Raw genomic sequence first — 27,479 nt, 5'->3', positions numbered from 1 at the left:
AAGAACTATATTCAAAATCCATTTTGGAGGAAGCAGAAATAGCCGTAATACTACCATATACCAGGGTCTAAATGCAAGCAGAAAAGAAAAACTCCACACTCATACACAAAAGAAGTTCTAGAAAAGTACACCCGAGAAAAAGCAGACTGTTTAAATTAGGAGGCTGGTTTTGATCCCACCTTTGCCATTGGGTGAGTGTGTGTTTCTAAACTTAAGCACTCTACCAAAATAGGGATTACAAAAATATGCCCTTTTCTAAAATTAACTAAGACAATGTGCTTAACGGCTCAAATTTCTTTAATTAATATGCTAGTCCAAGTAATATAAGGAATTCTGAAGGCATTTAGGAAAACTATTTACACTTTTCTTATATCAAATGTTTGTAACTAAAATAGTAGAGACTAAGCTTTTTTGTCCATTAAAAAATATAGAGGATCAGTGGGGAAAAAAAAAATATATGATACTTTATTTACCTGCGTACGAAGACTTAGAAGACATATTTTGCCAGAGTTGATCACTTGTCGTACTGAATCTATGCTGGTTCCATACAAATTTTTCTCAAATTCACCATGTTCAATGAACTTTCCAGCTGCAATGTCTGCCTCAAATGCTTGCCGTGAAACAAAGTGGTAATCTCTACCAGCTACTTCATGGTCTCGCCTACTCCGAGTTGTATCTAGGCAAACAAAATCAGGTAAAAATAACAGGCACGGATCAGAGTAAGGCTGGGGGATAATTCTGTTAGAGAAAATTTCAATTTTGTAATACAGATGAAACATAAAAAGATGAATTGAGGAAATCTTAAGAGCCCATGTGTTTAACACTGATTCATTTTATTTCTAGACTGAGAAATGAATAAAAGTATGGTTTTAGTAACTTAATAATAGTCATATTTAATTGCCTAAACACATTTTATGCTTACACTTTAAATTACTTCTCACATTTAAAACAATGCCACTCATCTTATCCTAGTTTATTTCCATTAAGTTTTTTTTTTTTAAACCCTCCCCACCCCCCAGTATTATATAATCTAAACAGAAACTTCTGTGTTCAGAGATTAGGTCTACATTTCTCTCTTCTGCATCAGTTTAAAAAAACCAGGAACTGATTCCGTATTGAACAGGTCATTTTAAGAAGCCCAAATTGAAATTCATTTAGGAAATAATTAGTAGCATAGGAAAAACTGAAGTTTCTCAATAATGACTACTTTGAGTTACAAATTCTCAGAAGTTTATTAAAACAAAGTTCTTCTTTCCTGGGCAAAACTGTTTTGATGAGTTGGATGAAAAATTTCCCTCCAGTGAGGTTCTAAGGTGGTCAACTGAAAAGCACAGAAAAATGGGAATGCGTCCAAACTTACGAGGAACTGCAGATGCAAAGCGGTCTTTTTCTTTGTTCATGAGCCTCTGACGCAATTCATTCTGGCCACAGTTCTGTGGACCAATCAAAATGATAGGTCTTTTCCTATTTGCTGGCTGATGATAAAGTGACATTTCCTCATAAGTTAAGATCTCTTCATTGTCATAATCTTTGAAGAAAAAAAAAGTTAAGCCCTTCAGATAGAATTATTGCCATGTAATAAAGACACAGATCTTCCAAAACAATTGGAAAGAAGTAAAATTTATTATTAAAAACACTTAACTTTTTTAATCAAGAGAAGTAATAACTGGGTAGGATTATATGAATACTTTCCAATGTCAATTATACTTCCCAATACTATGAAAATAAATAAGACAATATATTAATCCTTCTAGAAGCCTTTATTGCTTCTCTTTTTTCATAGTTTTAATACAATAAAACTACTTGTACTGCTGGTACTGTAAAACAGCTGGTTGGCAGCCCATATTCTGACAGAGGATGGGGCACCAGGGGATGAACTAATGAGAATATGGTCTATCATTTTTATAAAATGGGGATACAAATACTAAGAGGGCTGGTTTAAGGATCAGACACAATATATATGCTAAGCCTAATACCTGGCATAGACAAATATTTAAAATAGTGGCTACATACAAACTAGTGTTATCAGAGAAAGTAGGAACACTTTTCTGATTACAACTTGAAAACAGTTTGTGCTATCCAAACTTGGAATACTAATACTAACCTGAGGTCATGATTCAAAAAGAGGTATAAATTGTGAGAGGTGGGATAACATTCCTAAATCCCATAATCCAGATGAAATCAGAGCGGTCAAGTAGTAAGAAACAAAGGCAGACAACAAGCAGCCTGCCATCTTCCCACTCATATTACTTCCCCTGACCAGGGAAGAGCATCAGCTGTGTAGTCACACTCATTTGTAAGTTCCACGGGGCCAGCCAATCATTTCAGTCTTGCCAGTGCTTAGCACACAGTGTGAAGCAGGAACTCAAACTGTATTTGTCTAAATTCTAACTCTCTATTAGCTTTAAGAACTTAAGCAGATCTTTAACATGTGAACATCAATTTATTAATCCATAATCTCAAGGAACTTATTGTGAGACCTAAATGGAAGAAGGCATCTAAAGCATATAGTTACTGCCCCTGGAAAAGAATGGTTATTATAAATGATAGTTATTATTAATAAAAAATATTCATTATGATGACACCATTATGAACAAAAGTGTAATTCCTGCCCTTCCCAAAATGCTCTGTTCTCTGAAAAATCAGAGTTCTTTCTGGTAATATGTTCAATCAGATTGTGGTGGCATTTTTATTTATAAAGACTTAGTTATACATCCTTAAGCTTCAGATTTGCAGGTTTTCTGTAGCGTAACAGCTATTAAAGCAGAACCAATGTAGTGTGTTTCAAAGGATGAAGAAACACATTAATCACTTATCCAAATACAGAGAAAAGGATTAAAAATTCAATAAATCTTAGCTACAAAATGTTTCAGTCAGTATTAATGATGTTTATTTGGGAAAAAATTAGATCGAACTGCAGATTTAGTTTTAAATGGGGTTTTTCAATAATCTGTAACATTTTATTTTCATGTTTAATTTATGCTGCCTGAAAAAAAAATCTGAAGATATTGAAAGCATAAGACTTATAAACTATGTAAGAAGTTAAGGAGTCCCTTTGCTTAATTTATTTGGCTTCTGACAAGAACCAAAGCAGGAGTAGCAAATTCTAATGCACTAAAGGATGAACCAAGAAGGTAATGAAAAGCAGTAACATCAGGTTATAAAAACTGGGTGTGGTGGAAACTGTTGAACTAAGATAGTAGGTACCTAATAGACAACAGTCATCACTGAGTCCAGCAGACATCTGTCACTTGGTAATATGTGCCTTGTGTTATTAGAGTCTTTGATATGAAGAGACGTTACACTTAAACATTTTTTTAACTTTAGTAATAAAACAAAAAAACTTTATGTACCTGACTCTGCCAGCAGGGAGCAGGTTCTGTGGAATGGTTTGCCTCAGTGACATGAGTTATTATACACAAAATATTCCTTTTTTACTTAAAATACAACTATATTGTTATATTTTGTTTAGAGGTATCTATTAATTTCACAAAGAATTTAAGTAGGATAAACAGAGGAAACTACCAATATTAACACTGTATAATGTTAAACTGTATTTCAATTTTTATGTCAGTTTTTCTCTAAGTTCAAAACGCTGCATTACTCATAGGATTCCAAAAGAAAACAATTTCTGTGAAATGACTTTCTTAAGGACATCTTACATAAAGAAGCAAAAGGGATAAGAAATATATTTATTTAATTTAATTTAGTTTAATTTATTTCAAGTGTTAGGGACCTCTTTCAGATATAAATCCAGCTATATCTAAGAGTAGAAGTCACCATCATTTTTGGTGGGGTAGAACAGGGGTGTGGTGGGGGGAGAGAGGGGTAGAGGACGAGGGAGAGAGAATTTTAAGCAGGCTCCAAACCCAGTGCAGAGCCCAGCTCAGGGCTGATCTCACAATCCTGAGATCATGACCTGAGCCCAAATCAAGAGTTAGACACCCATCTCCCTGATATGAGGAAGTTGAGAGGCAATGTGGGCGGTCTGGGGAGTAGTAAAGAATAAATGAAACAAGATGGGATTGGGAGGGAGACAAACCATAAGAGACTCTTAATCTCACAAAACAAACTGAGGGTTGTCAGGAGGAGGGGGTTCGGGAGAGGATGGTGGGGTTATGGACACTGGGGAAGGTATGTGCTATGAAGTGTGTAAACCTGGTGATTCACAGACCTGTACCCCTGGGGCTAATAATACATTATATGTTAATAAAAAAATAAAAAATTAAAAAAAAAAGAGACGCCTAACTGACTGAGCCACAGGTGCACCCAAACTCACCGTCATTTTTATTGGCATTATATAAAACCTTTTTCCTCTTCTTTTTATTCTTCTTTGCACACCATAGTTTTCCTGTTGAACAAATAAAAGCATAACTGTAAATGTGGTACTTGTTTCTTTGAACAAAGTACATATTTGAAATTGAAGAACTCAAGTAGTTTCATTTATTTATGTATTTATTTACTTATTTATTAAGATTTTATTTATTTATTTGATAGACAGAGATCACAAGTAGGCAGACAGGCAGGCAGAGAGAAAGAGGGAAGCAGGCTCCCTGCTGAGCAGAGAGCCCGATGCGGGGCTGGATCCCAGGATCCTGAGACCATGACCTGAGCCAAAGGCAGAGGCTTATTAACTCACTGAGCCACCCAGGCGCCCCATTTTAATTTATAAACACATACTGTTGTACAGAATTATTTTTCAGGAAATAGTTGTAATTTTCCATTAGTCTCACATTAAAGATGATTTTTTTTTAAATTTCTAAAAAATGTTAATTTATTTATTTGAGAGACAGACTGAGACAAAGAACAAGCATGAGAGTGGAGAAGGTGAGAGGGAGAAGCAGAGGGAGAAGCAGACTCTCTGCTGAGCAGGAAGCCTAATGCAGGACTTGATCCTGGAACTCTAGGATCATGACCTGAGCCGAAGGCAGTCACTTAACCAAGTAAGATACCAGGCGCCCCTACAGATGATATTTAGTACTTAAATCCTGTCCTTTCTTTAGAGTTCTAAGATAATTAGCTTTGCCTCTCATATCATTCTTACCATGAATACATACTTTTTGACACTTCTAACTGATATGTAATCTTTAAAAAAGATTTCAGAGAGAGAGAGAGAAGGAGTGAGCTAGCATGAACAGGGGGAGGGGCAGGAGAGAGAAAATCCTCAAGCAGACTCCCCAGTGAGTGAGGAACCCAGTGTGGGGCTCCATCCCAGGATCCTGAGATCGTAATTTGAGCTGAAATCAGGAGTTGGCTGCCTAACTGACTGAGCCACCCGGGTGCCCCCGGTATGTAAATTTAAACATAGCTCCAGATGGAGACCTAAGAAACTCTTTCATTAATGTCAAATATTAAGCGTCCAACCTGATTTTTCTGGCTCCTTGTCTTCTTCTATGGTTTGCTTCATGGCTTCCCTTTGCTGCTGAAAGCTTTTCCCTTAATAGCAGAAAGAAAAGAGTAAAATATAAAACAAAAGAATTTAAGTTTTTGTTTCTTAACCCAGGGGAAAATACCAGAAGCAACTCTTCGCGTACATTCCCTTTTAAATCTTTCTGCCACCATATGAGAGTATGTCAGCTATGATAATAAGCCTCCAAATGTTTAAAGTATTAGGTTTCAAACTCACTATCAATCAATCCTAGGACAGGTATTCCTAGAATATAGATATATCATCTATTAGAAAAGATAAGAAACCAGTGTTAGAAAATCTAATAGTTCAATTTTTACAAAGCTTTCACTGTGTACTCACTATGTGGAAAGTACTATGCTAGATCATTTAGAATTATCTCAAATCAAACAAATTAATTCTAGGAGTTAACTTTACAAAATATGTGAACATTCATCACTTTTTTAAGATAGCACTCAATATATTCCCTTGCATTTATTATTCTCAATCCCTTCTTCTATACATGTGTATATGTGTTTTAATGATTTTTTATTTCCACCTTTAAGCTACCACTGATAAAAATAAATGAAAAACATACAATGTTCTTCCTCTCAGAATTAAGATTTTAATATAGGAGGCTTTTGAAGTTTTTGACTTTCATCTTCTTTCAGATATCTACCTTAAAATCAAATGTATTTTTTCTGGAGGATAAAAGTGGTTTTACTTAGAAAATTTGGAATAGAGTTCTACTTCTACAATTTCTATATCCAGTTCTTTTTGTTTCAAGCCAAGGATTCTTTGAAATCAATAAGCATATTCCATCTATGTTGGGATAATCTGTAGAATTTAGTGCATTTCATAAGAGCACAGCAAAAACATTAACATGGAGTTTGGCACACATAAGAAGTATTCAAGATAACCAGGTTATCTTCTGCTATACAGATCTGCATTCCTAGTAAAAATATGATGAGAGGGGAAATTTTAAGAGCATTAAAATTTAAAAATAAGTAAAAAAAATAAGTATCTGATTTTGACATTCAAGAAAAAAAATAAGGAACAAAATAATTTTGATCAGTTACATATCAAAATGTTTAAATGCATTGGAGTCAGGTACTTCTTTGGCACATTTTTATAGTACATATGTATATAGACTGTTGTAATGGCAGCAGACATTAATGGGAGGTGGACAATATGACTTCTTAAATCTTCTAACACTTAAAACCATCATCAAACTCAAACTAAGGTAGATCTATTTATTTGTCCTATAAAAGACTTACAAATGATATCACCCAAGTCTCCCTGATGCATCTTTCAGAAACTCAATGTAATCAGTCAGTCAATATACTCTAGTTCTAAATATTTATGGGCTAAAGATGGCATGAGAAGATACCAAATTGCTATCTGGCACAAGCACCAAGAAGAACATGATGGCTACTTAATACTCCAGGGTTTCTAGAGGAATGTCCCATGTTACTATGAAAAAACAAGGGGTGTAGCATCTTTAAAGTTAACATAAGAAGCCCATTCCCCATTCTCTGAACCGTGACTGAGTATAGATAAAATTTGTTTTTAATTTTTAGGTTTTAAAATAGAGGATTTGTAGTTTTCTGTGAACTTATTAATATATATAAAGACCCAACTGCGTGAAAAAGTAATTACATCGTTTTTTAAAAGACACGAAAAAGTTTTTCTCTGTGAAGGCTTGTATTTTAAATGTTCTTTTAAGTATGTTCTATTATATTGTCTTACCTGGAACAAGCCCAGCTAGAGGCTGATTATCTTCATCCCCTTCCCTGTAGGCTTGCCACCAATTTGGATCTTCTTGACTGATGACATGAAGTATATCCCCTTTTTGAAAAGACAGACCCAATTCTCGACATGGAACATAAGGGTCATCTGAGGGGTCATAATCAAAATGAGCCTTCACATGGATCTAAAAGATAAAAAGGGTAAAATTCAAAATAACAGTAATGATGAAATGATAACACAAAATATTCAGCATAAACATTAAAATGTTATAATTTTCCATTAGTGTAAAGCAATTATGAGTTGAAAGCAGGGAGGTTTAGTTAAGTAACAGCAGTTACTTATTTCTGCAATTAAGTTCATCTCTCTGTTGACTGTAAACATGTACAAAAGTAAAAAACAAACAAACAGAACCATAATACGAGAGTAAGCAGAGCATCGCACTGTTAGCCACTAACAAGCCTGAAGAGCTCAGGGGCCTCAAAGGCTTGAGAGAAGCAGGAGGGAATGTAACCGAAACCCCTTCACTCTCCTTCCCTGACCTTTGAAAACAATGACTCTGCAATAAGGTATGTAATTTCTAAACCACAACCACCTGGAAAGGTAGACTGAACCTAACCACATCTGTCACCTTTAGAGGAGAGTGTCAGTTTCCTGGGTGCTGTCTTCCCTTCTTGAATACATGGTCGGTGTAACTGTGCCTTCGACTTCTCTGTTTCTTTCAAAGGGATGTTTAGGTTCATAAACAATCACACCCCAAACTGCAAAAATCATCTCAATCAAATTTATAATAAATTCCTGTTGTGTTCTATTTGTGGGTTTTGAAATTTAACAATGGTACAAATTATAATTTTTGCTAACAATATATTTTTTCATATCCAAAAATGTGTGAGATTTATAGCATTAAAGGTAGGTAAGAATTCACATGAATATTCTTGAAAGCTAAGTTACTGCCTGTCTTCCTTGCTCCAAAATACCTCCGTAAGATATAACAAAGTCATCTTAATTCTAAGAAGTTATGAAGGAATTAATATTCTTTTCAACTTCTCCATCTGTAATTTTCATCCCACCTGGTTAAATTGCATTTCCAAAATCTGTAAGTAGTCCATTTTCATCTAATGAAATCCAACACCTGTGCACAATGAGTGCTTCTGCCCCACATAGGTTAAACTGCAGCTCAATGAGCCAAGCAATTGATTGACATCCTAAGAATCTTATAATTCAGAGTCCTTTTCTATCCAATTGTTATTTGTCTTTCCTTAACTAAGCCTTTTACCCTTGTCATAATTGAGGCCACCTATCATAAAGATAATATTGCCTCAAAAACTGTTTTATGAGAAGACAGTCTATCCTTTTAGAGCTCCTAAAATACAAAACTGACTGTTCTCAATGATGATGGAGATGAAATTTGATCACTTTCAAAGTGATAATGATATATATATCTATATCTATCTATCTCCCTCTACAGTAAGGCATAACCAAGAATTCTCATGGAAGCAGCAGTCTTTTTCAGAAATAATGCTTGAGTGTGTCATTAGATATTTTTATAATTTCAGAAAAATATACTAACTACTGAAAGAGGAAATGAAGAAATCTAATTCCTAATATATACAAATAACAACACTTGAGGTAAAGCAGTTAAGTGATCCAGTTAAAAAGGTAGAATTTAGGGGTGCCTGGGTGGCTCAGTCATTAAGCGTCTGCCTTCGGCTCAGGTCATGATCCCAGAGTCCTGGGATCGAGCCCCGCATTGGGCTCCCTACTCAGGAAGAAGCCTGCTTCTCACTCTCCTACTCCCCTTGCTAGTGTTCCCTCTCTCGCTGTCTCTGTCAAATAAATAAATAAAATCTTTGAAAAAATGTAGAATTTACATGCTAGTCTGTTTAGGGGGGCAGCTTTTCATGGATGTATTCCATAAGTTCAACAGTACACAAAAATCATTAAGTGTATGGACAGTGAATTTCCACAAATGAAACATACCCGTATAACCAGCACCCAAATCAAGAATCAGAGTATCACCAGCACCCCAAAAGCCATGCCTCATGCCCTTTCAGTCACTAACCACCCTAATGTCCTCCAAGAGTAAATAGCATCCTGATTCCTGGAAGCATACATTACTTTCCCTGGTATTTTACTTCATACAAATACAATCACACGGTATTCACTTGGTTTAATGATGAAGAGACCTCATTCATTCTGATAGTGTTCTGCTGAATTTCAACTCGAGTGCCCTAATGAGCCTTGTTCTTGATGTGAAAACAGAGTTTTGATTAAAATCTTGAAAACTTTCCCAGGCAAAACCAAAAGTGAACTTTAGAAAGTTCTATGAGGTTAGTGGAGAATCAAAACAGAGTTGAAGACTGGGTTAAAAGATATATATACAATTTTGTAATCTTGGCATAAGATGTAGTATAATCTAGAAGTATCTAATATGTAGGATTATCAAAAAAACTTCTGCTTATCATCTCTGTCAATCAATGCTTCCAAAATCTGCTTAAATTTGTTGCTTTTTAGCCAAAAATCTTGGAAATCTAAATATGGAATTACAGGAATTATTTAAGGTGGTGAAGATATCATTTTTGTTATCAGGCTTTTAGAGATCTGTGAAATCAGACTAACTTCGTCACCTGACTGATGATTTTATCTAGTAACTTTCTGAAAGCAATATCTAGCACATTTTCAAAGTGTTCTGCTGATATCACCTGCCTAGAATGTTTATCAAAATACTAAATTCTTACGCCACATCTCAAACTTTAGCATTCTGCATTTTAACAAGCTTCCCTGGGTAACAGTTATATACATGCAATTTAAAATGTACCCTATGGGGTGCCTGGGTGCCTCAGTCAGTTGGGTATCTGCCTTTGGCTCCAGTCATGATCCCAAGGTTCTGGAACTGAGCTCCCACATCAGGATCCCTGCTCAGCGTGGAATCTGCTTCTCCCCCGCTCTGTCTGCCACTCCCCCTGCTTGAGCTGTCAAAATCTTTAAAAAAATAAAAAATGCGACGTACCTTAAAACCTTAGGAACTGCTACCCTGAGGGAAACTAGACTGCTGTGGAGGCTGTATCTAGGTTTGTGACTTTTGCCAAAGGTCAACAAAATCAGCCAGAGATGCTTTTCTCTCTCCTCTTGCCTAGGTGTTCCCACCGCTTGACTATTCAGACTTAGTTGGTTTGGAATGGGGCCTCTCTCTCTCTGTAGGCTAAGAACAGTACAGAGGAAAAATGCTTTGCTTATATAACAAGTTTATCTAGTGCTGTTTAAAATGTACCCCCTAAAATTAAGAGCAAAATTTATTTCACATCAGAGATGAACCATTTGGTTGAGTTAAAGTCTGAGCAATGCCTTGAGCACAAGCACATGCTCTATGTGACTTCTATCCATATATTCTAACTGATCAATTCCAATTAGTGCTATAAGTTATTTTCATCCATCTTTCTTCTCCAGCTCTGTTAGTGGCTAATTTAGTTTACTATACAAAAGAAAACAGAGCCCACCCACCCCCACTTTTTTTTTTTTAAGTTTCAATATTCTGCTGGTGTGATTTTTTTTTTTTTGAAGATTTATTTAGTTATTTGACAGAGAGAGATCACAAGTAGACAGAGAAGCAGGCAGAGAGAGAGAGAGGGAAGCAGGCTCCCTGTTGAGCAGAGAGCCCGATGCGGGACTCGATCCCAGGACCTTGAGATCATGACCTGAGCCGAAGGCAGCGGCTTAACCCACTGAGCCACCCAGGCGCCCGCCCCCCCCAACTTTTTTAAGTGATGGAGAGAGGGGCAGAGAGAAGGAGAGAGAGAAAACAGGCTCCACACTCAGCCTGGGGCTCTATCTCATGGTCCCTAAGATCATGCCCTGAGCAGAAATAAAGAGATGAAGTCACCCAGGAGCCCCCAGTAGAGCCTTTTTTAAAATGGAGAGATGAAATAGAGCCTTTTTTTTAAAATGGAGAGTTTATAGAAAAATCCAGGGTTGAACAATGCTGTAGTATCAGTACAATGTATCTGGTCAAAACAGTGTTTGCTTTCTACATAAAACAAAATCTTCTAAATTTCAAATAATAGGGTTATAGGATTGTTTAAATACAATTATCTTTCAGCTTAACATTTTTTTCTTTGCCTTTTATTAGTACCCATAAGCTTGTAAGCTATTCACATCTTAAGCCCTAACGATGGGGATATGGTAAAGAGATAATGATTCATCAATTTATTTACATCTTTCCTAAGGGACTCAATGCTCCAAAATAACTTTCCTTTTTAGTTTTTATTTCATTATTTCTTATTATAGATTTATTTATTTTGAATTTTAAATTACTGGTGGGGAGAAAAGAATGAAAGTATATCTTCCTTTAGCTTGGCCTAAACTTTACCCCTCACTCACAGTGTAAAATTAAGAGTGGCATCAAGAAAAGCCTTTCCGGTGTCAAGTAACAGTTTTCAAAATCCATCTCCAACCTGAGATTGCTCCTCCCAATCCCCACTCAAGAAGGATTATCTTTGGGCATCTGGGTGGCTCAAGTGGTTAACTATCTGCCTTCAGCTCAGGTCATGATTCCAGGGTCCTGGGATAGAGCCCTTGCATTGGGGTCCTTGCTCAGCAGTGGGGAGTTTGCTTCTGCCACCTGCCCCCCTTCCCTGCTCATGTGCATGCATGCTCTTTCTCTTAAATAGATAAATAAAATCTTAAAAAAAAAAAAAAAAAGACTGTTTGTTTCCATTTTTTCACATGGGAAGTTTGGGATATCAATGGGACATCCAAAAGATACTTAGTAGAAGATAGACAGAAATATGAACCTTAGGGTAATAGCAAACTTAATACAGCAAAATGCCGTAACTTGAAAATGGATGTCCATGTAATACAAACTGAAATTTTCTGTATTTTTTGTATCTGTATTTTATGTATGTATTCATAAAGCCTTACTGTATAATCAAATTCCAGATCCTCTTCCAAATTAGAAAAAAATTAAGATGAAAATTAGATAATACATTTTATACCTTTAACAGAAAAGTGAATACATTTGACAGTAATGGTTCTCAACTTGTTCTTCCAACCCAGTTCTCTTTATATAAACTATGAATGTGAACATCCTTAAACAATTATTATTAAATTTTGCACCTACATCAAGTACATATAAACAGACTGCTCCTCTGACCTACTCTCCCCACAGTAACTATAACTATCGCCCAGATCTCTCCTTAGAATTCCAGACTGACGTTTTCTTTTTTTTTTTTCAAGATTTTTTTTTTATTTATTTATTTGACAGAGAGAGAGATCACAAGTAGGCAGAGAGGCAGGCAGAGAGAGAGGAGGAAGCAGGCTCCCCGCTGAGCAGAGAGCCCGATGCGGGGCTCGATCTCAGGACCCTGAGATCATGACCTGAGCCGAAGGCAGCGGCTTAATCCACTGAGCCACCCAGGCGCCCCCGTTTTCTTTTTTTTAAAGGTTTATTTATTTTAGAGAGAGAGAAAGAGAGTGCAACAGGGGCAGACAGAGGGAAAGGGAAAAAGAGACTCTCAAGCAGACTCCCCACAAGCACAGAGCCCTACACAGAGCTGAGATCACGACCTGAGCTGAAATCAAGAGTTAGATGCCCAAATGACTGAGACATCCAGGCGCTCCAATATAGTCAGTTCTATGTAGTCAGTATGTCTACCTGAATGCCCCTCAAACCTGGAAAATGGACCTCTTTTTTTCCCCAAATCTGTTTTTCCTTCAGACTTCCCTTTAGTAATAATCAGCACCATTATCTGCCTAGTTAGTTACTCAAGCTTCTTACTTCCTCTTTCCTTTACCCTCCACCTTCATTACAAGGTCCTGCCATCTCTACTTCTAGAACACAGCCTGATCCATTTTTCTACTGATACTATCATCCTAGTTTAAGCCATCATCATACTTTATAATGAATTCAGTTTCCTAAATCTCCTTGCTTCCATTATTGGCTCTACAAATTCAATTTCTACACAGCCAGAAGCGTTTTTTTTTTTTTTTTTTTAATACAACCGGATCATGATACTGTATTTAATAGCCAAATTCTTGTTCATAGGAGAGACATGGGAAAAGGCACAGACAGAGACTGAGGCTGCCAGAATTCAGAGACAAACTATTTCCTAATTTTTCTTCTTACAAAGAACTTTAAACAGAAGGAAGGTTGCAGGTGCAACATCAACTTCAATATGTTCCATAAGGAATAAAGGGAAGATGTGGAATCATGGCCAAAAGATAAAGCATAACTGTGATGAAATATTGAGGGAAAAAAAATGAAACTGTGTCCTCTTTCAAAGTGATGTTTTTGTAAAAGTTAACAATAACAGATGCAATACATCAGCCTTCCATGTAACTCAGCATTTTCAAGTCTATAGTTTTTTAACAGCTTTACTGAGAAATAATTCATACATTATAAAAGTCACTATTGTATACAATTAGTTTTTAGTAAATTCAGAGTTGTGCAACCATGAACAATTTTACATTTTTATCACCCCAAAAGGAGACCCCATACTCTAGGAATCACTCCCATGCTCTCCTAACTACCCTTCCCTACACCTAAGGAGCTACTAAACTCCTTTTGGTCTCTCTGGATTTACTTATTCTGGACATTTCATATAAATGAACAAATACATGGCCTTTTGTGACTGGCTTCTTTCACTTAGCCTAATTTTTTCAAGGTTCATGCATGTTGCAGCATGTATCAGTACTTTATTTCTTTTGATTGCCAAATAATATTCCTTTCTATGGATATACCACATTTTACTTTCTAATAGTTAGCAAGCAGATATTTAGGCTGTTTCTACTTTCTGGTTAATAATATAATGCTGCTATGCACATTCATGTACAATTTTCTTGTTGAGGATGTAAGTTTTCAATTCTCTTGAACTGAGTGGAACTGTTAGGTCGTATAGTAATTAAGTTCTGTCTGTTACTACAGCTAGTTGAAAAGTGTTTAACATAAAAGAGCAATACATATTCTAAAGTTAAAGTTGTGCATACTTTGTTTTTTTTTTTAATATCTTATTTATTTATTTCATAGACAGAGATCACAAGTAGGCAGAGAGGCAAGCAGAGAGAGAAGGGAAGCAGGCTCCCTGCTGAGCGGAAAGCCTGATGTGGGGCTCCATCCCAGACCCTGGGATCATGACCTGAGCCGAAGGCAGAGGCCTTAACCCATTGAGCCACCCAGGTGCCCCAAAGTTGTGCATACTTTGTGAAAGCACTTTTCCTCCCTACTCTAAGTATGTTTAAGTTAAATAAACAACCTATAATGACAGAAAATTTTTGACAAGTTAGAAGTTATAAAAATTCTGGAAGAAAAGTATGTTCTACTTTTTTACTTTTCAGAGTTCAATAAATTTGAAATATTAATATTTCTTTAAATAAAAACTACTGAATTTACCTTTTACTTGAATGAAAGAAATAATTACAGTGACATTTCTAGGGGCGCCTGCGTGGCTCAGTCAGTGAAGCATCTGCCTTCAGCTCAGGTCATGATGGCAGGGTCCTGGGATCAAGCCCCATGTTCGGCTCCCTGCTCAGTGGGTAGTCTTTCCTCCACTCCCCCTCCCCCTGCTTGTGCTCTAATAAATTAAAAAAAAAAACACAACTAATAAATAAATAAATAAATAAAGTGACATTCCTAATACTCAAAAGTAAACACTCATGTGTAAGTTTCTGTGTAGATTTAAGTTTTTGATTCTTTGGTATTTACCCAAATCAGATGAAAACATGTCCACACAAAAATACCTGTACAAGGATGTTTACGGCAGCTTTATTGGTAACTACCAAAACTTGCAAGCAATCGAGATATTCTTCGATAGGTAAGTGGATAAATTATTGTATAACCAGATAATGGAATATTATTTGGCACTTAAAAAAAAAAAAGCTACCAAAAGCTAAGAAAAGACATGGAGGAAACATAAATGCTTACCACTCATGAAAAAAGCCAATCTGGAAAGGCTACATATTATATGATTCCAGCTATATGACATTATGGAAAAGGCAAAATTACGGAGATCAGTGGTTGCCATGGGTTATGGAGGGAAAGGAAGTAATGAATAGGCAGAGCACAGAGGATTTTTAGGGCAAACTATTCTGTATGATACAATGGTGGATACATATAAATTATACACTCGTCAAAACCCAAAGGATGTACAATACCAAGAGTGAATCCTAATGAGAAATAATGAAAGCATCGATTCATTGATGTAGCAAATGATACAAGATGCTGATAGTGGAGGCAGTTATGCATATGTGGTAACTTTCTGTTCAATTTTGCTGTGAACCTAAAACTACTCTAAAAAATAAAGTTTATTAATTAAATAAACAGTAGACATCAGACAATAAATAATGAACATTAAAAAAAAAAAAATCACTTACTACTGTTTCCTTGGCAGGAGGAGGCTTGATCTGCTGACTAGGAATCAGAACAAATGTCAGAGTACCATGCATATCAGACTGTAATAGAAAGATGAGGTTATTTTAAAAATCTATCTTTATAAAAACGTTCTATGATGTTATGATGAATATTCCTTAAACTGAACTATTCTGGATCCCCTAGAAGACTTCTTAAAAAGTTGGTAAAGATGAATGCCATTTCATCAGGGAGCATAAATTAGACTTTCCATGGATTCCATTATAGTAGAGCTACCAGGAATGTGGCATTCTGTAGTTCTGGTCCACTGGAGAAAGCCACATAAGCCCAGAAGTCTTTGGTTTTTGTCTTCTATTTAGTGTAAGCTTAGGAAGATTTCACAGTGAAGGTTTGGAAGATACCACAGTGCTGTAACAATTCTGGGTTATCTACTCTGACAAACATCAATTTTAACACAGTAGAATTTGAAAGAGTAATTGTGACCAGGATTAGAAAGGTGACGCAATATATATAAGAGTATATAAAAAAATATATACTCTTACTTCCTGGATACCTGGTCTCTGTCACCTGCTGTTTTTTTAACTATATAGTGTTACTGTTAACTATTATTTCCCAGTACACCACTGACTGAATTGTTCAGATACCTCCAGCCTGAACAGTAATCACAACTTCTAGTTCTGACATTGCAGGGAGTAGCGCTCAAGAGAGACAACAGCCAATAAAATGAGGCCTAAAAACAACTACTGACACTGCTTTACCAAAGCAATGAATGAGGATAGGTGAAAGTAAAGATGTTTTCTAGATTCTTCAACAAACATCAGCAGATAGGAGAAATTCTACTATAACACTGATGCTAAGTAAATGAGAATATGAATCTGGTTTGTGGATATATACAAAGTGATCATAAATTGCCCTCAAAGACTAACTTCAAATGGCTTCCTGATTAAACTGGCACTGTCCAACAGAAACTTCTACGATGATGGAAATGTTCTATATCTTAACATGGAAGGCATCAGCTATGTACTGCTCCTGAACACCTGAAATGCATCCAATATGAATGGGGAATAAATTTTATTTAAATCTTAGTAACTAGCATATGTAGCTAGTGGCTATTATATTGGACAGTGTACATTAATACCATGCTATTACCTAATATTGTTAAGGAAACACCAATCAGTTGAAGAAAATACAAAAAAAAAATGAACTTAAAAAATGATGAGGGCATGGACTTTGTTTTGTCACTATTTTCCTAGTGGCTAGCACATAACAGGCACTCAATAAATATATGTTGAAGAATTAGTTTTATTAGTGATTTCAGAGGCAAATAAAATATACCTAGTAGTAATAAAGCTCAAGATAAAAAATATCAGTGGTAACCACACCAAAATAAAACTCTACTAAAAAATACTGTGGGAATAATTATTTCATGTGAATTTTAGGCTAGAAATTGTCTAGTGTTCTTAATAATTTTTTAAATATTACATTTTTAAATAAATAACAAAAAATCCCCAGCTTTCAAGAACCTATCGGTCATTCTTCTGTATCAACTTACCAACAAGTCAAAAACCTCATTGACATCTTTCCCTCGAATTTCAATGCCATTAATTTCCAGAACCTCATCTCCTTCATGTAACAGACCACTCTTCTCTGCAGCACCTCCTTTTACTATCCGACTAATGATGACAGAATCCATTTCATTACGAACTGTAGCACCCTAAAAAAACCCAGTATCTAATTTTAAAATGTACTTTATAAACATTTCTTCATTTAAAACTTTTCTATTCAACAATATTAGCCTTCATTTATCTTGAGAAAAAAACGAACTTTACACAACTAGAGTAAACATAATTAGCTTTGAAAGTTGACCATTTTCCTTACAAGAGTTTCTGCTTCTGACACGCTGTATTCATTTGAATTCTAAAATCAAGCAGACTTTTGAAGTATACAACAACAGAAAAATGCACTTAGGTAACAATAATGTGAAAACCTAAAATCAAATTTGTTCTATATATGCTGGATGCTATTCAAATGGTTAAACTATACTTAGATATAATCAGTGTATACGACATAACTATAAAAGTCCCTTTTAAAAATTCAGAATATGATTAAAGGATGAAAAATCTCATATATTATTAAATATTAAATATTATAGCAGCACCACTTCAAATTAAAAGGTATTAAACATTCACAACTGAAATATATGCATTTAAAAAATTGAAATATGAACACAGAATAAAGCTTAAGAGTAGACAGAATATGTAAAAATTTTCTCCTAAACTTTTATTTTAAAATTTTGTTATAACTTTCCCGGTTTGTTTTTTCTGGTGGGAGAAAAAATCTAGCTACATAAACTGCCCATAAAATATAGTCCTTATTTTATGTACCAAACTATTCAAGACCTAATTTGAAACATGAAGATTCAAGACTAGTTCTCTGAAAACAAAAGAAAGAAAATTAAGGCAACTACAGCAGACTTAGAAAAGAGATTGAAGACGTTTTACATATAAAACATTAAAAATGCTGGCTAGCTGAACATAAGAAAAAAATAAAAATAAAAACATTAAACAAAACCAAAAAAATTTTTAAAATTAAACAAATATTAACATTAAGGAATACATCTAAGTATATGTGAACTATATAAGTTAACTATATTTCAACAGAATTAATGAAATGCAAAGATCAGAATTTCTAATTATTGTTTTTTTTTTAAAAGGTGGGAGAATGATGAAGCAGATAACTTGTCCCTTCTTTGTTCCTCAATAATTATTTTACAAGCTATTATTTTCATCAAATTATAGGTAAGAAAAGATGAACAAAATTTTTCTCAATTGAATAAGGACATAAAAGAACTCCAGGAAATCAACCTCAGAAAGGAAAATCTAGGGGCGCCTGGTGGCTCAGTCATCAAGCATCTATCTTTGGCTCAGGTCATGATCCCAGGGTCCTAGGATTCAGCCTGCACCCCAGGCTCCCTGCTCAGTGGGGAATCTGCGTCTCCCTCTCCCACTCCCCCTGCTTGTGTTCCCTCTCTCGTGGTGTCTCTCTCTGTCAAATAAATAAATAAAATCTTTTAAAAAAAAGGAAAAGGAAAGAAAAACTACTAGAAGTGCACAGGGGTCTTCAACTGTCTGCCATACATAAGATCCCTGTGTAGAAAGGATCTCAGATCAGAGATGTGGAGCACTTACCAGAGGAATATCTCGAGCCTTTTCTATACGAACTATTTTTACAGTTTCTCCTCCATACTGGCCAATGCTTTCATAAACTCTCTCATCTGTAAAGGGTTCTAGCTGCATTTCCTGCTCAGCGACCTTATCGTGGGCCAGTAAAAGGGCCTGTTTCAAAGAAATACACAGCATTTGAAGTAGCAGCATGATTTATTTATGTAGAGAGAATTTAATCTAATCACGCAGACTAATATTCTAAGCCTTAGGAAATAATTATTTAATTACATTATATGTAATAATATATAATATATATATTATTATGTATACAAAAAATAATTATTTGTATATTCTGATCTGCTTCCAAATTTTCTAATTGAAGTACAGCTGCAACCCTGTAGCTCTTAATAGCTATTAAAAAAGATGTTTTACATACAGCAAGGTAACTCTGGGATGGGTTATGAAAGTCTAAATGCTTATTAAACTTCATAATAACAAAATCAATTCAAAGGTCCAACATGGAAAATATAACCAAAAAAAGGGAAGAATTTTTGTATAGAAAACAAAGTTATTTCAAAACTAATGTGATTAACTTTAAATATAAAAGTATATAATAAAAAAATAATGTGTGTATACACATTTATTCCAACACAGTAATTATTTTGCAGTGTGAGTTATAAACCAAACAAACTGCAGAGGTAATGTCTGAGGTCTCTTCAAGCCCCAGGAGACTTATCAGAGACTTTGAATACTGGAAAAATCACATATATCATTCTGTTCATGTTCTACCTGAATATGTGGCGCACTCAGCAAAGCCATTAATTCTTGTCCTTCCTTCAGGTGTACTGCCTTCAAAACAGTTTGTACCTAAGAAACATATAATTATTTTTCCTAGATTATAGGAAGTATCACCAACATCTACACAGGTATATTTAAAAAGGTACAATTTAAACTTGTAAGAAACTACTTGTAAGAAAGAAAGGCACTACAAAGAATTTTAAGAGAAAAAAGGAATGTGTTTCTTCTCACACAGTTTTCAACCTTGTTATCATTGTTAACAGCATTCTTTATTTAAAAAACACATTAGATTAGATTTTGGTATTTACAACTATGAATGACCTATTTACTTCTTCAAAGGTTTTCTAGCATACTACAAAATAATGATTACATAAGGGAAGAAAAACTATTGTAACAGTTAATGGTTATAGTTTTAAAATCATATGGTTAGGGGTGCCTAGGTGGCTCAGTGGGTTAAGCCGCTGCCTTCAGCTTGGGTCATGATCTCAGGGTCCTGGGATCAAGCCCCACATCAGGCTCTCTGCTCAGTGGGGAGCCTGCTTCCCCCTCCCTCTCTGCCTGCCTCTCTGCCTACTTGTGATTTCTCTGTCAAATAAATAAATGAAATCTTTAAAAAAATAAAATAAAACCATATGTTTATACAATTATATGTTAAATCAGAGATGACACTTTAAAGCGTCACAGACTAACGAGATAAACTTACATGAGAGTAATGGAATGACTACCATGCCACAGGCGCTGGTAATTACATTAAAAAATCTAAGGTTGAGCAATTCTTGTATTCCTAGGATGAAAGCCACTTGATTATGATGAATTTCTTTTAGCCTTTATTCCCTTATCTGTAGAATGGCACCTACCATTCAAGGTTCTTAAAAGATTCAGATAATCCATATAAACTGCTCAGCACGGTACCTAGGCATATAATAAATTACTACCTTAATATATTTCTAGATGTGAGTTATTCATAGTCACATTCATTCTAAGATTTCTATGTTAATGTGCCTATACTGGATCAGCCTCTACTTGTTGAGTGCAGTTACGTACACTGGTTTACAAAACCACTGTCTGGTTTTAGGATCTGGATTTGTACTATCCTAGTATATCGGGGTGGGAAATAGTCTGTATTAAAATGGTTTAACACAAGAATTATATGTTGTTTAATGTTTTGATAGAGCTTGTACATAAAATCATCTAGACATGGTAGAGTTTTTAAGGGTGGGTTTCCTAATGTTACTGGAATTTTTTCCTTTATAGTAACTTGTCAAAGGTTTCTCTACTTTCTTATACCTTTCAAAAACCCAGCTTCTAAGTTTAAATCTGTTGCTCTTTCCATTTAAATAATCCAATTCCTTTCCTCTGCTTTAGTTTATTCCCTTTTTAAATTTCTAATCATTTAGGCTGGATATTCTGTTCACTTAAAATTTTATTTACTTAGTAATTTAGAAAGAGTGCTAGTGGGGGGAGGGCGGGGGGAGGGAGAGAAAGAATCTCAAGCAGATGCCCCACTGAGCTTGGAGCCCAATGCAAGGCTCCATCCCATGCAGGTCAGATCATGACCTGAGCCAAAATAAGAGTTGGATGCTTAATTGAGCCACCGAGGCACCCCCAGTTCATTTATTTTCAATCTTTCTTCTTTTACCACAAATATTTAAAGGCATAAATTTTACTTTGTGGATTATTCTTCCCCAAATATGATTCTATGTATGTTCTCTATGTCAATACCACTCAATTACCCACCAAAAAGTGCTTTGCAATAATTCAGCTAACAAAACCAAAATTATCACCATTTATTAAAACATATAAATTCATATATAGTGTTTTTTATATAAGTAACTCATGATTAAAACAGTAATTCTCTAATACTTCTTCTGGCTATTTTAAATCATTTTACTAGTAATTTCCCTATCAAACCTAAGAGATGATTATCTGGGGAATACCTAATTTGACCACAAGTGGATCAAAGCAATGACAGTTCCCAAACCAGCCTATTTCTTGTTTTGGTTCCTAGACAAACATGTTTCTAATTGTAGAGTTCTGTATGTATAAACAGGATAGCTAGCATAGCAATTATTATCTTCTTCAAGAATTCTATTAAAGCCTTACTAATGGACTAGTGCAGTAACCCAAAACTGTGGGCAATGTTTTAAATGTTGCTTTTTCAGATAAGGTGTCTTTTTAAAATATATCAAATCTAGGCTAATTTAAAATGAACTTTATAGGGGTGCCTGCGTGGCTTAGTCGTTAAGCGTCTGCCTTTGGCTCAGTCATGATCCCAGGGTCCTGGGATCAAGGCCCACATTAGGCTCCATGCTCTGTGAGCCAGAACCTCCTCCTCTCTCTGCAGCAACCCCTGCTGTGCACGCGTTCTCTCTGTCAAATTCATAAATAAAATCTTAAATAAAATAAAATAAAATAAACTTTATAGTCCCTGATCCTGAACTTTTGATAGCTGGAAAAAGTAATTCTGAGGGGAAAAGAAAATTCTGGATTAAAAATGTACTACGGGTACACAGTGTGTAACAAAGCAACTCAATAATAATTTTGTATAGACATTTTTTTCCTTTTACTTTTAAATCCTTTCCCAAACATCTCTGAGATCTTCCCTTCTACAGAAATGTAGAGCTCCTCTTAAGTGTTTATTTCCTTTCCCTATTAGTCCAGATGCTACCTATTTTATTGTCCTCACATATCATCAGCTACTTCTACAAAGGACTAAGGAATTAAAAGGATGTGCTTATATTGTACTGCTTTCTTTCCATTGGCCTATAAAAATGCTCTAATCTCTTATCTTTAAAAAGAAAATACCAAAAAAAAAAAAAAAAAAGAAAAGAAAATACTCTTGGGACACCTGGGGGGTTCAATTGGTCAAGTGTCTGCCTTCCACTCAGGTCATGATCCTGGGGTCCTGGAACTCAGCCCCACATTGGGCTCCCTGCTCAGCGGGGGCCTGCTTCTCCCACTCCTCCCCACTTGTGTCACTCTCTCTCTCTCTCTCTCAAATAAATTAAATCTTCAGGGAAAAAAAAAAAAGGAAATACTCTCCTGAGCTAATACCCTTTTCCAACCACACTATTTTTCTCTATTTTCTTTTAGAGCCAAAATCTTTTTTCTTTTTTTAAGAAAAAATTTTATTTAAATTCAATCATTAACATATAGTGTATTACTTTCTGGGGTAGAGTTCAGTGATTCATTAGTTTTATATAACACCCAGCACTCATTACATCATGCACATACCCTCTTTAATGCCCATCACCCAGGTACCCTACTGATAACCCCCCACCCTTGTTTTTCATTTTTAAACTAATTTTTTAAATTATAGAAATGGTATATGTTATATGTTAAATGTGAAAAACTGGAAAATAGTTAATCAAAAAGAAGGAAATCAAAGTCATTATAACCCTCAAACCCAGAGAGACTCATTTGGTATATATCCTCCTATACTATCCTTATCCTTGTTTTTACCAAAATTCACCAAAAGATATATATCTGACAAAAGGACTTGTAACTAGAATACATTAAGAACTCTTACAACTCCATCAAGACCAAGAATCTAACTTTTTAAATGGGGAAAAAATCTGACAAACTATGTTACAAAAGAAGATAGGGCAAGAGCCTATGAAAAAGGCTCGATATATATGAATACAAACTAAAATGATATACCATCACCCATCCACTAGAATGATAAATAGGAAATAACTCCAACATCCATTAATAGGTGAGTGGTTAAACAAACCATGGGATACTTATATAAATGGAATACTAATTACTCACAAGAAGTTACAAAATCTGATACATGTGACACATGGATGAATTTGAAAAAGTCAGACATAAAAGACTACATATTATCTTATTCCATTTATATGAAATGCCCAGAAAAGGCAAATTTGTAAAAACAGAAAACAAATCAGTGAAGGCCTATGGCCTGGGGAGTGGGACGGAGGTGGTTATTATTTGTAAAGGGCCACGAGGGAGCTTAGTGGAATCATGAATGTTTCTATAATCTGACTGGTGACAGACTGATAACACAGGTGTATATGTCAAAACATACTGAACTATTCAATCAATGCACCCATTTTAAGCATATGTAAATTTTATCAATAAAGTTGGTTACCAAAAAAAAAAAAAAAAAAAAGCCCGTAACCCCAAAACTATGGGAAAATCTGTTTATTCATCACACTTACTTTTATTGAAAGGAGATCATGCTATTTATACAACTCTGTTAAGTCCTCTGATTTGATATTAGTTTAAAAAATATTTTATTTTTCCCTGTCATTAAATATCCTTTTCAATTCTAGAACAGAAACATAAATATTTGAGTCTTGTTGGCTGTCATTTACAGGATCAAGTCTAAGTTCCTTAGCATCATCTGACTTCTGCTTCTTTTCCAGTCCTATCACCTGGCATTCCTCATGCCTTAACCTTTTTGGTCCAGCCAGCCGTAAACTTTTTCTTGTTCTCTCCATGTATCATGCTGTCTTCCTATGATGATTATGAATGCTCCCTATGATGTAGCTTTCCCAGCTACCTGAACTGTCTTATCCTATTTGCTTAGATAATGTGTATACTCAATAAGTTTGAACACATTTAAAATTATTGATGGGACTAGACTGAGCACATTAAAGATGAACTTACCATTTTCAGCTTTGTTATTTGGCTATTTGCAGAATGCCTGGCAAACAGCACTCAATGTTTGATGAATTCAATCAGAAAGAGGGCAGGCAGGAAGTCATCCTTGATGCCCCCTTTATGTTTATCCTCCATATAGGAACAATATGTCCAATACTATTAGTCTTCCACTTAAAATATTTCTTCACTTCTTATTCAATTGCTATTCAAAATCTTACATCTGGACAATTACAACAGCCTCCATACTTTATGCCTCCATTCTCACCTCACACAACTTATGAATTTCTTGCTTTAAACTTTTCTTTATAGTGACGTTTTCACATTTAATTTGGGAAACACACAAACATCAAAATAGAAAATTACCTATCTATCCACCACCTGAAGACAGCTTTCTGAATAATTTATTTCTTCCAATATTTCTGACATGCATGTTTGAATAGGATGTGTTTGCGTGCATATAAATTATATCCATATTTTAACAGGCTTCATGTTAAATATCAAATAAACCAAGGTTTTTCTACCTCAAAGTAATTCAGCCAATTCAAATTAGAAACAACTTCATAGGTTTGCTGTTCTTCCACAACTTTATATTTCATTACTTCTTCCTGTTTCACTGCACTAGCTAGTGCCTCTACAGAGTGTTGAATAGAGAGGTGAGGGTCATAGACTGTTTATTCCAGGCTTAAAAAGCAGTATGTTGGGTATTTCACAATTACACAGGATGCTCCCTGTTGATAACTGATACTATTTTTTTTTATTAAGTTAACACAATATGCCTGGCTTTCTAAGAATTTTCATCATCAAGGGAAAGGTACTAAATTTTTTTCAGGTATCTTTTCTGCATCATCCAGTTTGATCATATGGTTTTCTCCTTTCATCTATTCATGTAAGTTACAGTTAATTATTTAAAAATATTTAGCAACACAGATTCATTATAAGTTAAATTTAAAATTTACTTATTTTTAAATTAAATTTACTTTATTTATTCCCAACACTCCCCTTATTACTTACTAATATGGCTTATCCAGCCTTCAGGATATGGACTCTAACTTTTAAGATTATATTCTACCCTTCACTCATTGTTGAAGAAATATGCCAGACTTCCTCAGTCACTATGGTCTTCGAACCCAATGAACTGTTTTTCCTCTTTCCTAGACTTCCTAATACCAATCATCCTTCAAGACTTAGCAAATTAAATTTTCTTCTACATTTCTTCCTTTTTCCCATCCTCTCCCCTTAAATCAGGCACGCCTATCTCACACTCTTGGTACCTTACAAATACTGCCATCATATTACTTCTCATCAGACTGTAATATTTTATTCATTGTTCTTCCTCAGTAAGACTCAACTTTCACTGGTCGATGGACACCTGTGTTGACTCCAGTTATTATGTAAATGCTATAACCAGTATTTGTACTTAGTCTTTGTATTGGTATGTTTTCATTTCTCTCAGGTACATACCCAAAATGGAACTGCTGGATCATAACATATAGGTACATTAAGTTTTAGTTTGCCAAACACTTTCCACAGTGGCAGTACCAATTGATACTCTACCAGTAATGTGTAAGAGTTTCAACTGTTCCGTAAGTTCACCAATATTTGATATTGTCAGTCCCTTTTTAAAATTTTAGTCATTTTGGTGTCTATGCAGAGGTATCTCATTTTGTTTTAATTTGCATTTCTGTTAGCTAATGATCTGAACACCTTTTCATACTTATTGGCTATTTAGATTTTCTCTTTTTGTGTCTCTTTAAGTCCTTTGCCTATTAAAAAAAAAACTGAATAGTCTTTTATTAATTCGTAAGAGTTCTTTTGGATTCAAGTTTTTGTTACATATATATTTATAAATGTATACACATGTATATATACCTCAATATCTCAAAAATCAACTAATAAAATAAAATACTATCTTGTAGTCTGCTGGCTTATATTTTTACTGAATAAGCAAAAGTTCATTAAATGAAACCCACGTTTTCAACCTTTTCTTGATAAAAGCACTTTAGTGACAAAAAAAAAAATCCTTGATTTGTGATTGTTTATATTCTAGATTGTCAAAGATTACATCTGGATCTCAATATAAGAAGTTTTCATAGGTGTTATTATCTATTACATAATACCTACTGTTTAATCCAAAAACTGTAAAAATGCTATTTAAAAAAGCTATAAAAACAAAGAATACTTTCTAATGTTTTAGGACATTCTTTTGCTAAATTTCTAAGTTTTTGTTTTGTTTTGTTTTACTTCAATTTTCATTTAAAAATGATACAACTGACACATAAGGTAATTTCTTCAGTGCATATTAAAATGGCTGGAATTATAAAAGCCAAAAAAGCAAAACAGAAGGCACTGGGCAGATGAGGAGCCTAGTCTTAAGCCATTCACAAAATATCACCTGACCTCACTTATCAATATTCAGAAATAGAAAACAAAAGAATTGAATTAGGTGATTGCTAACATTTTTCCAGCTATAAAATAAAGGCAATGAATCCACTTAAATTTTTAGAATTTTGTCATCAGATTTAACACTCTGCTAAGATGAAATGAGTATATACTTTTCTTAAGTGTTATGCACTGTTAAGTTAGGGCTGCCACACAGTTGTGCAGACACAGCTACAGGGGAAGTTATTCACACAGCAGCACAATCACATACACTGTGGCCCTGAATAGGTCCCTCAGTTTGTACTCATTTGAGAGCAGTCTCAGCCCAAGGTGACTATCAGCCACATATCCAACCACCATCAAAGCAACACAATTCTTGAGTATTACTGAAGATATTTTTAAGGATATGAAAGCAAAGGTTCAGAAAGTCTCCTCTTTATGGTACTTTTAAAACTGTGAACCATGTAAATATGTTGACTATCCTAAAACTAATTTTCAAATTAATTTTCTTTTCAAGAAACCTTTTCCTCCTTTCCCAAAGCATTTAACTCTTTATGCCACTTGTAGTTCTTTGCATGCAACTCCTAAAACTTTTTAAGCTATGTTGCCTCTCTTATCCTTTTTCTTTTCACCCTTTCTGTTGTCTGTGCCACTTTTTTTATTGGAGCAATTTTTGTCTCTCTTATCTCATTCTCTTTCCCACCCATTGTTTATTCAACAAAACAGGCCCAGTTAGACAAAGACAGGGAAGAAAATGATTATTATGCATCCCTCCCTACCCTACACAATAAAAGTTACCTGTATTTGTGAATAAATAAATAAAAGTAATGTTGATTATTTTGATTTCTATAAGGAAAGCCATTTTTGGAAAAAAACATTTCAACTATGATAAGTAAAACCACAGGAATAATTTTTGAAAAATTTTGTATATTTAATTTCAATAATGAAAGCTGAGCACAAAGAATGGGTTTCAACTAGCTCTTTTAAATTCTAGTGGATAGAAAATTTCCTCTCTAGAATA

At 34.8% G+C, this 27,479-nt stretch overlaps 1 protein-coding gene across 11 annotated transcripts in view; it reads right to left on the bottom strand.

Annotated features, from left to right (window-relative positions):
• Positions 1–27,479, bottom strand: part of PALS1 (protein associated with LIN7 1, MAGUK p55 family member) — a 76,211-nt gene that overhangs the window by 9,717 nt on the left and 39,015 nt on the right. For all 11 annotated transcript variants that reach the window (XM_046008228.1, XM_046008229.1, XM_046008227.1 and 8 more), the window contains 9 exons: positions 19,445–19,522; positions 18,680–18,826; positions 17,044–17,205; positions 15,497–15,574; positions 7,136–7,319; positions 5,365–5,436; positions 4,280–4,351; positions 1,361–1,528; positions 474–676 (listed from right to left, as the gene is read on the bottom strand). In XM_046008228.1, coding sequence (XP_045864184.1) covers positions 474–676; positions 1,361–1,528; positions 4,280–4,351; positions 5,365–5,436; positions 7,136–7,319; positions 15,497–15,574; positions 17,044–17,205; positions 18,680–18,826; positions 19,445–19,522 — 1,164 coding nt within the window. The remainder of the gene's footprint in view (positions 1–473; positions 677–1,360; positions 1,529–4,279; positions 4,352–5,364; positions 5,437–7,135; positions 7,320–15,496; positions 15,575–17,043; positions 17,206–18,679; positions 18,827–19,444; positions 19,523–27,479) is intronic.

Source organism: Meles meles, chromosome 6 (assembly GCF_922984935.1).
Source record: "Meles meles chromosome 6, mMelMel3.1 paternal haplotype, whole genome shotgun sequence".
NCBI lineage: Eukaryota > Metazoa > Chordata > Mammalia > Carnivora > Mustelidae > Meles > Meles meles.
This window is presented reverse-complemented; position numbering and strand designations above follow the sequence as displayed.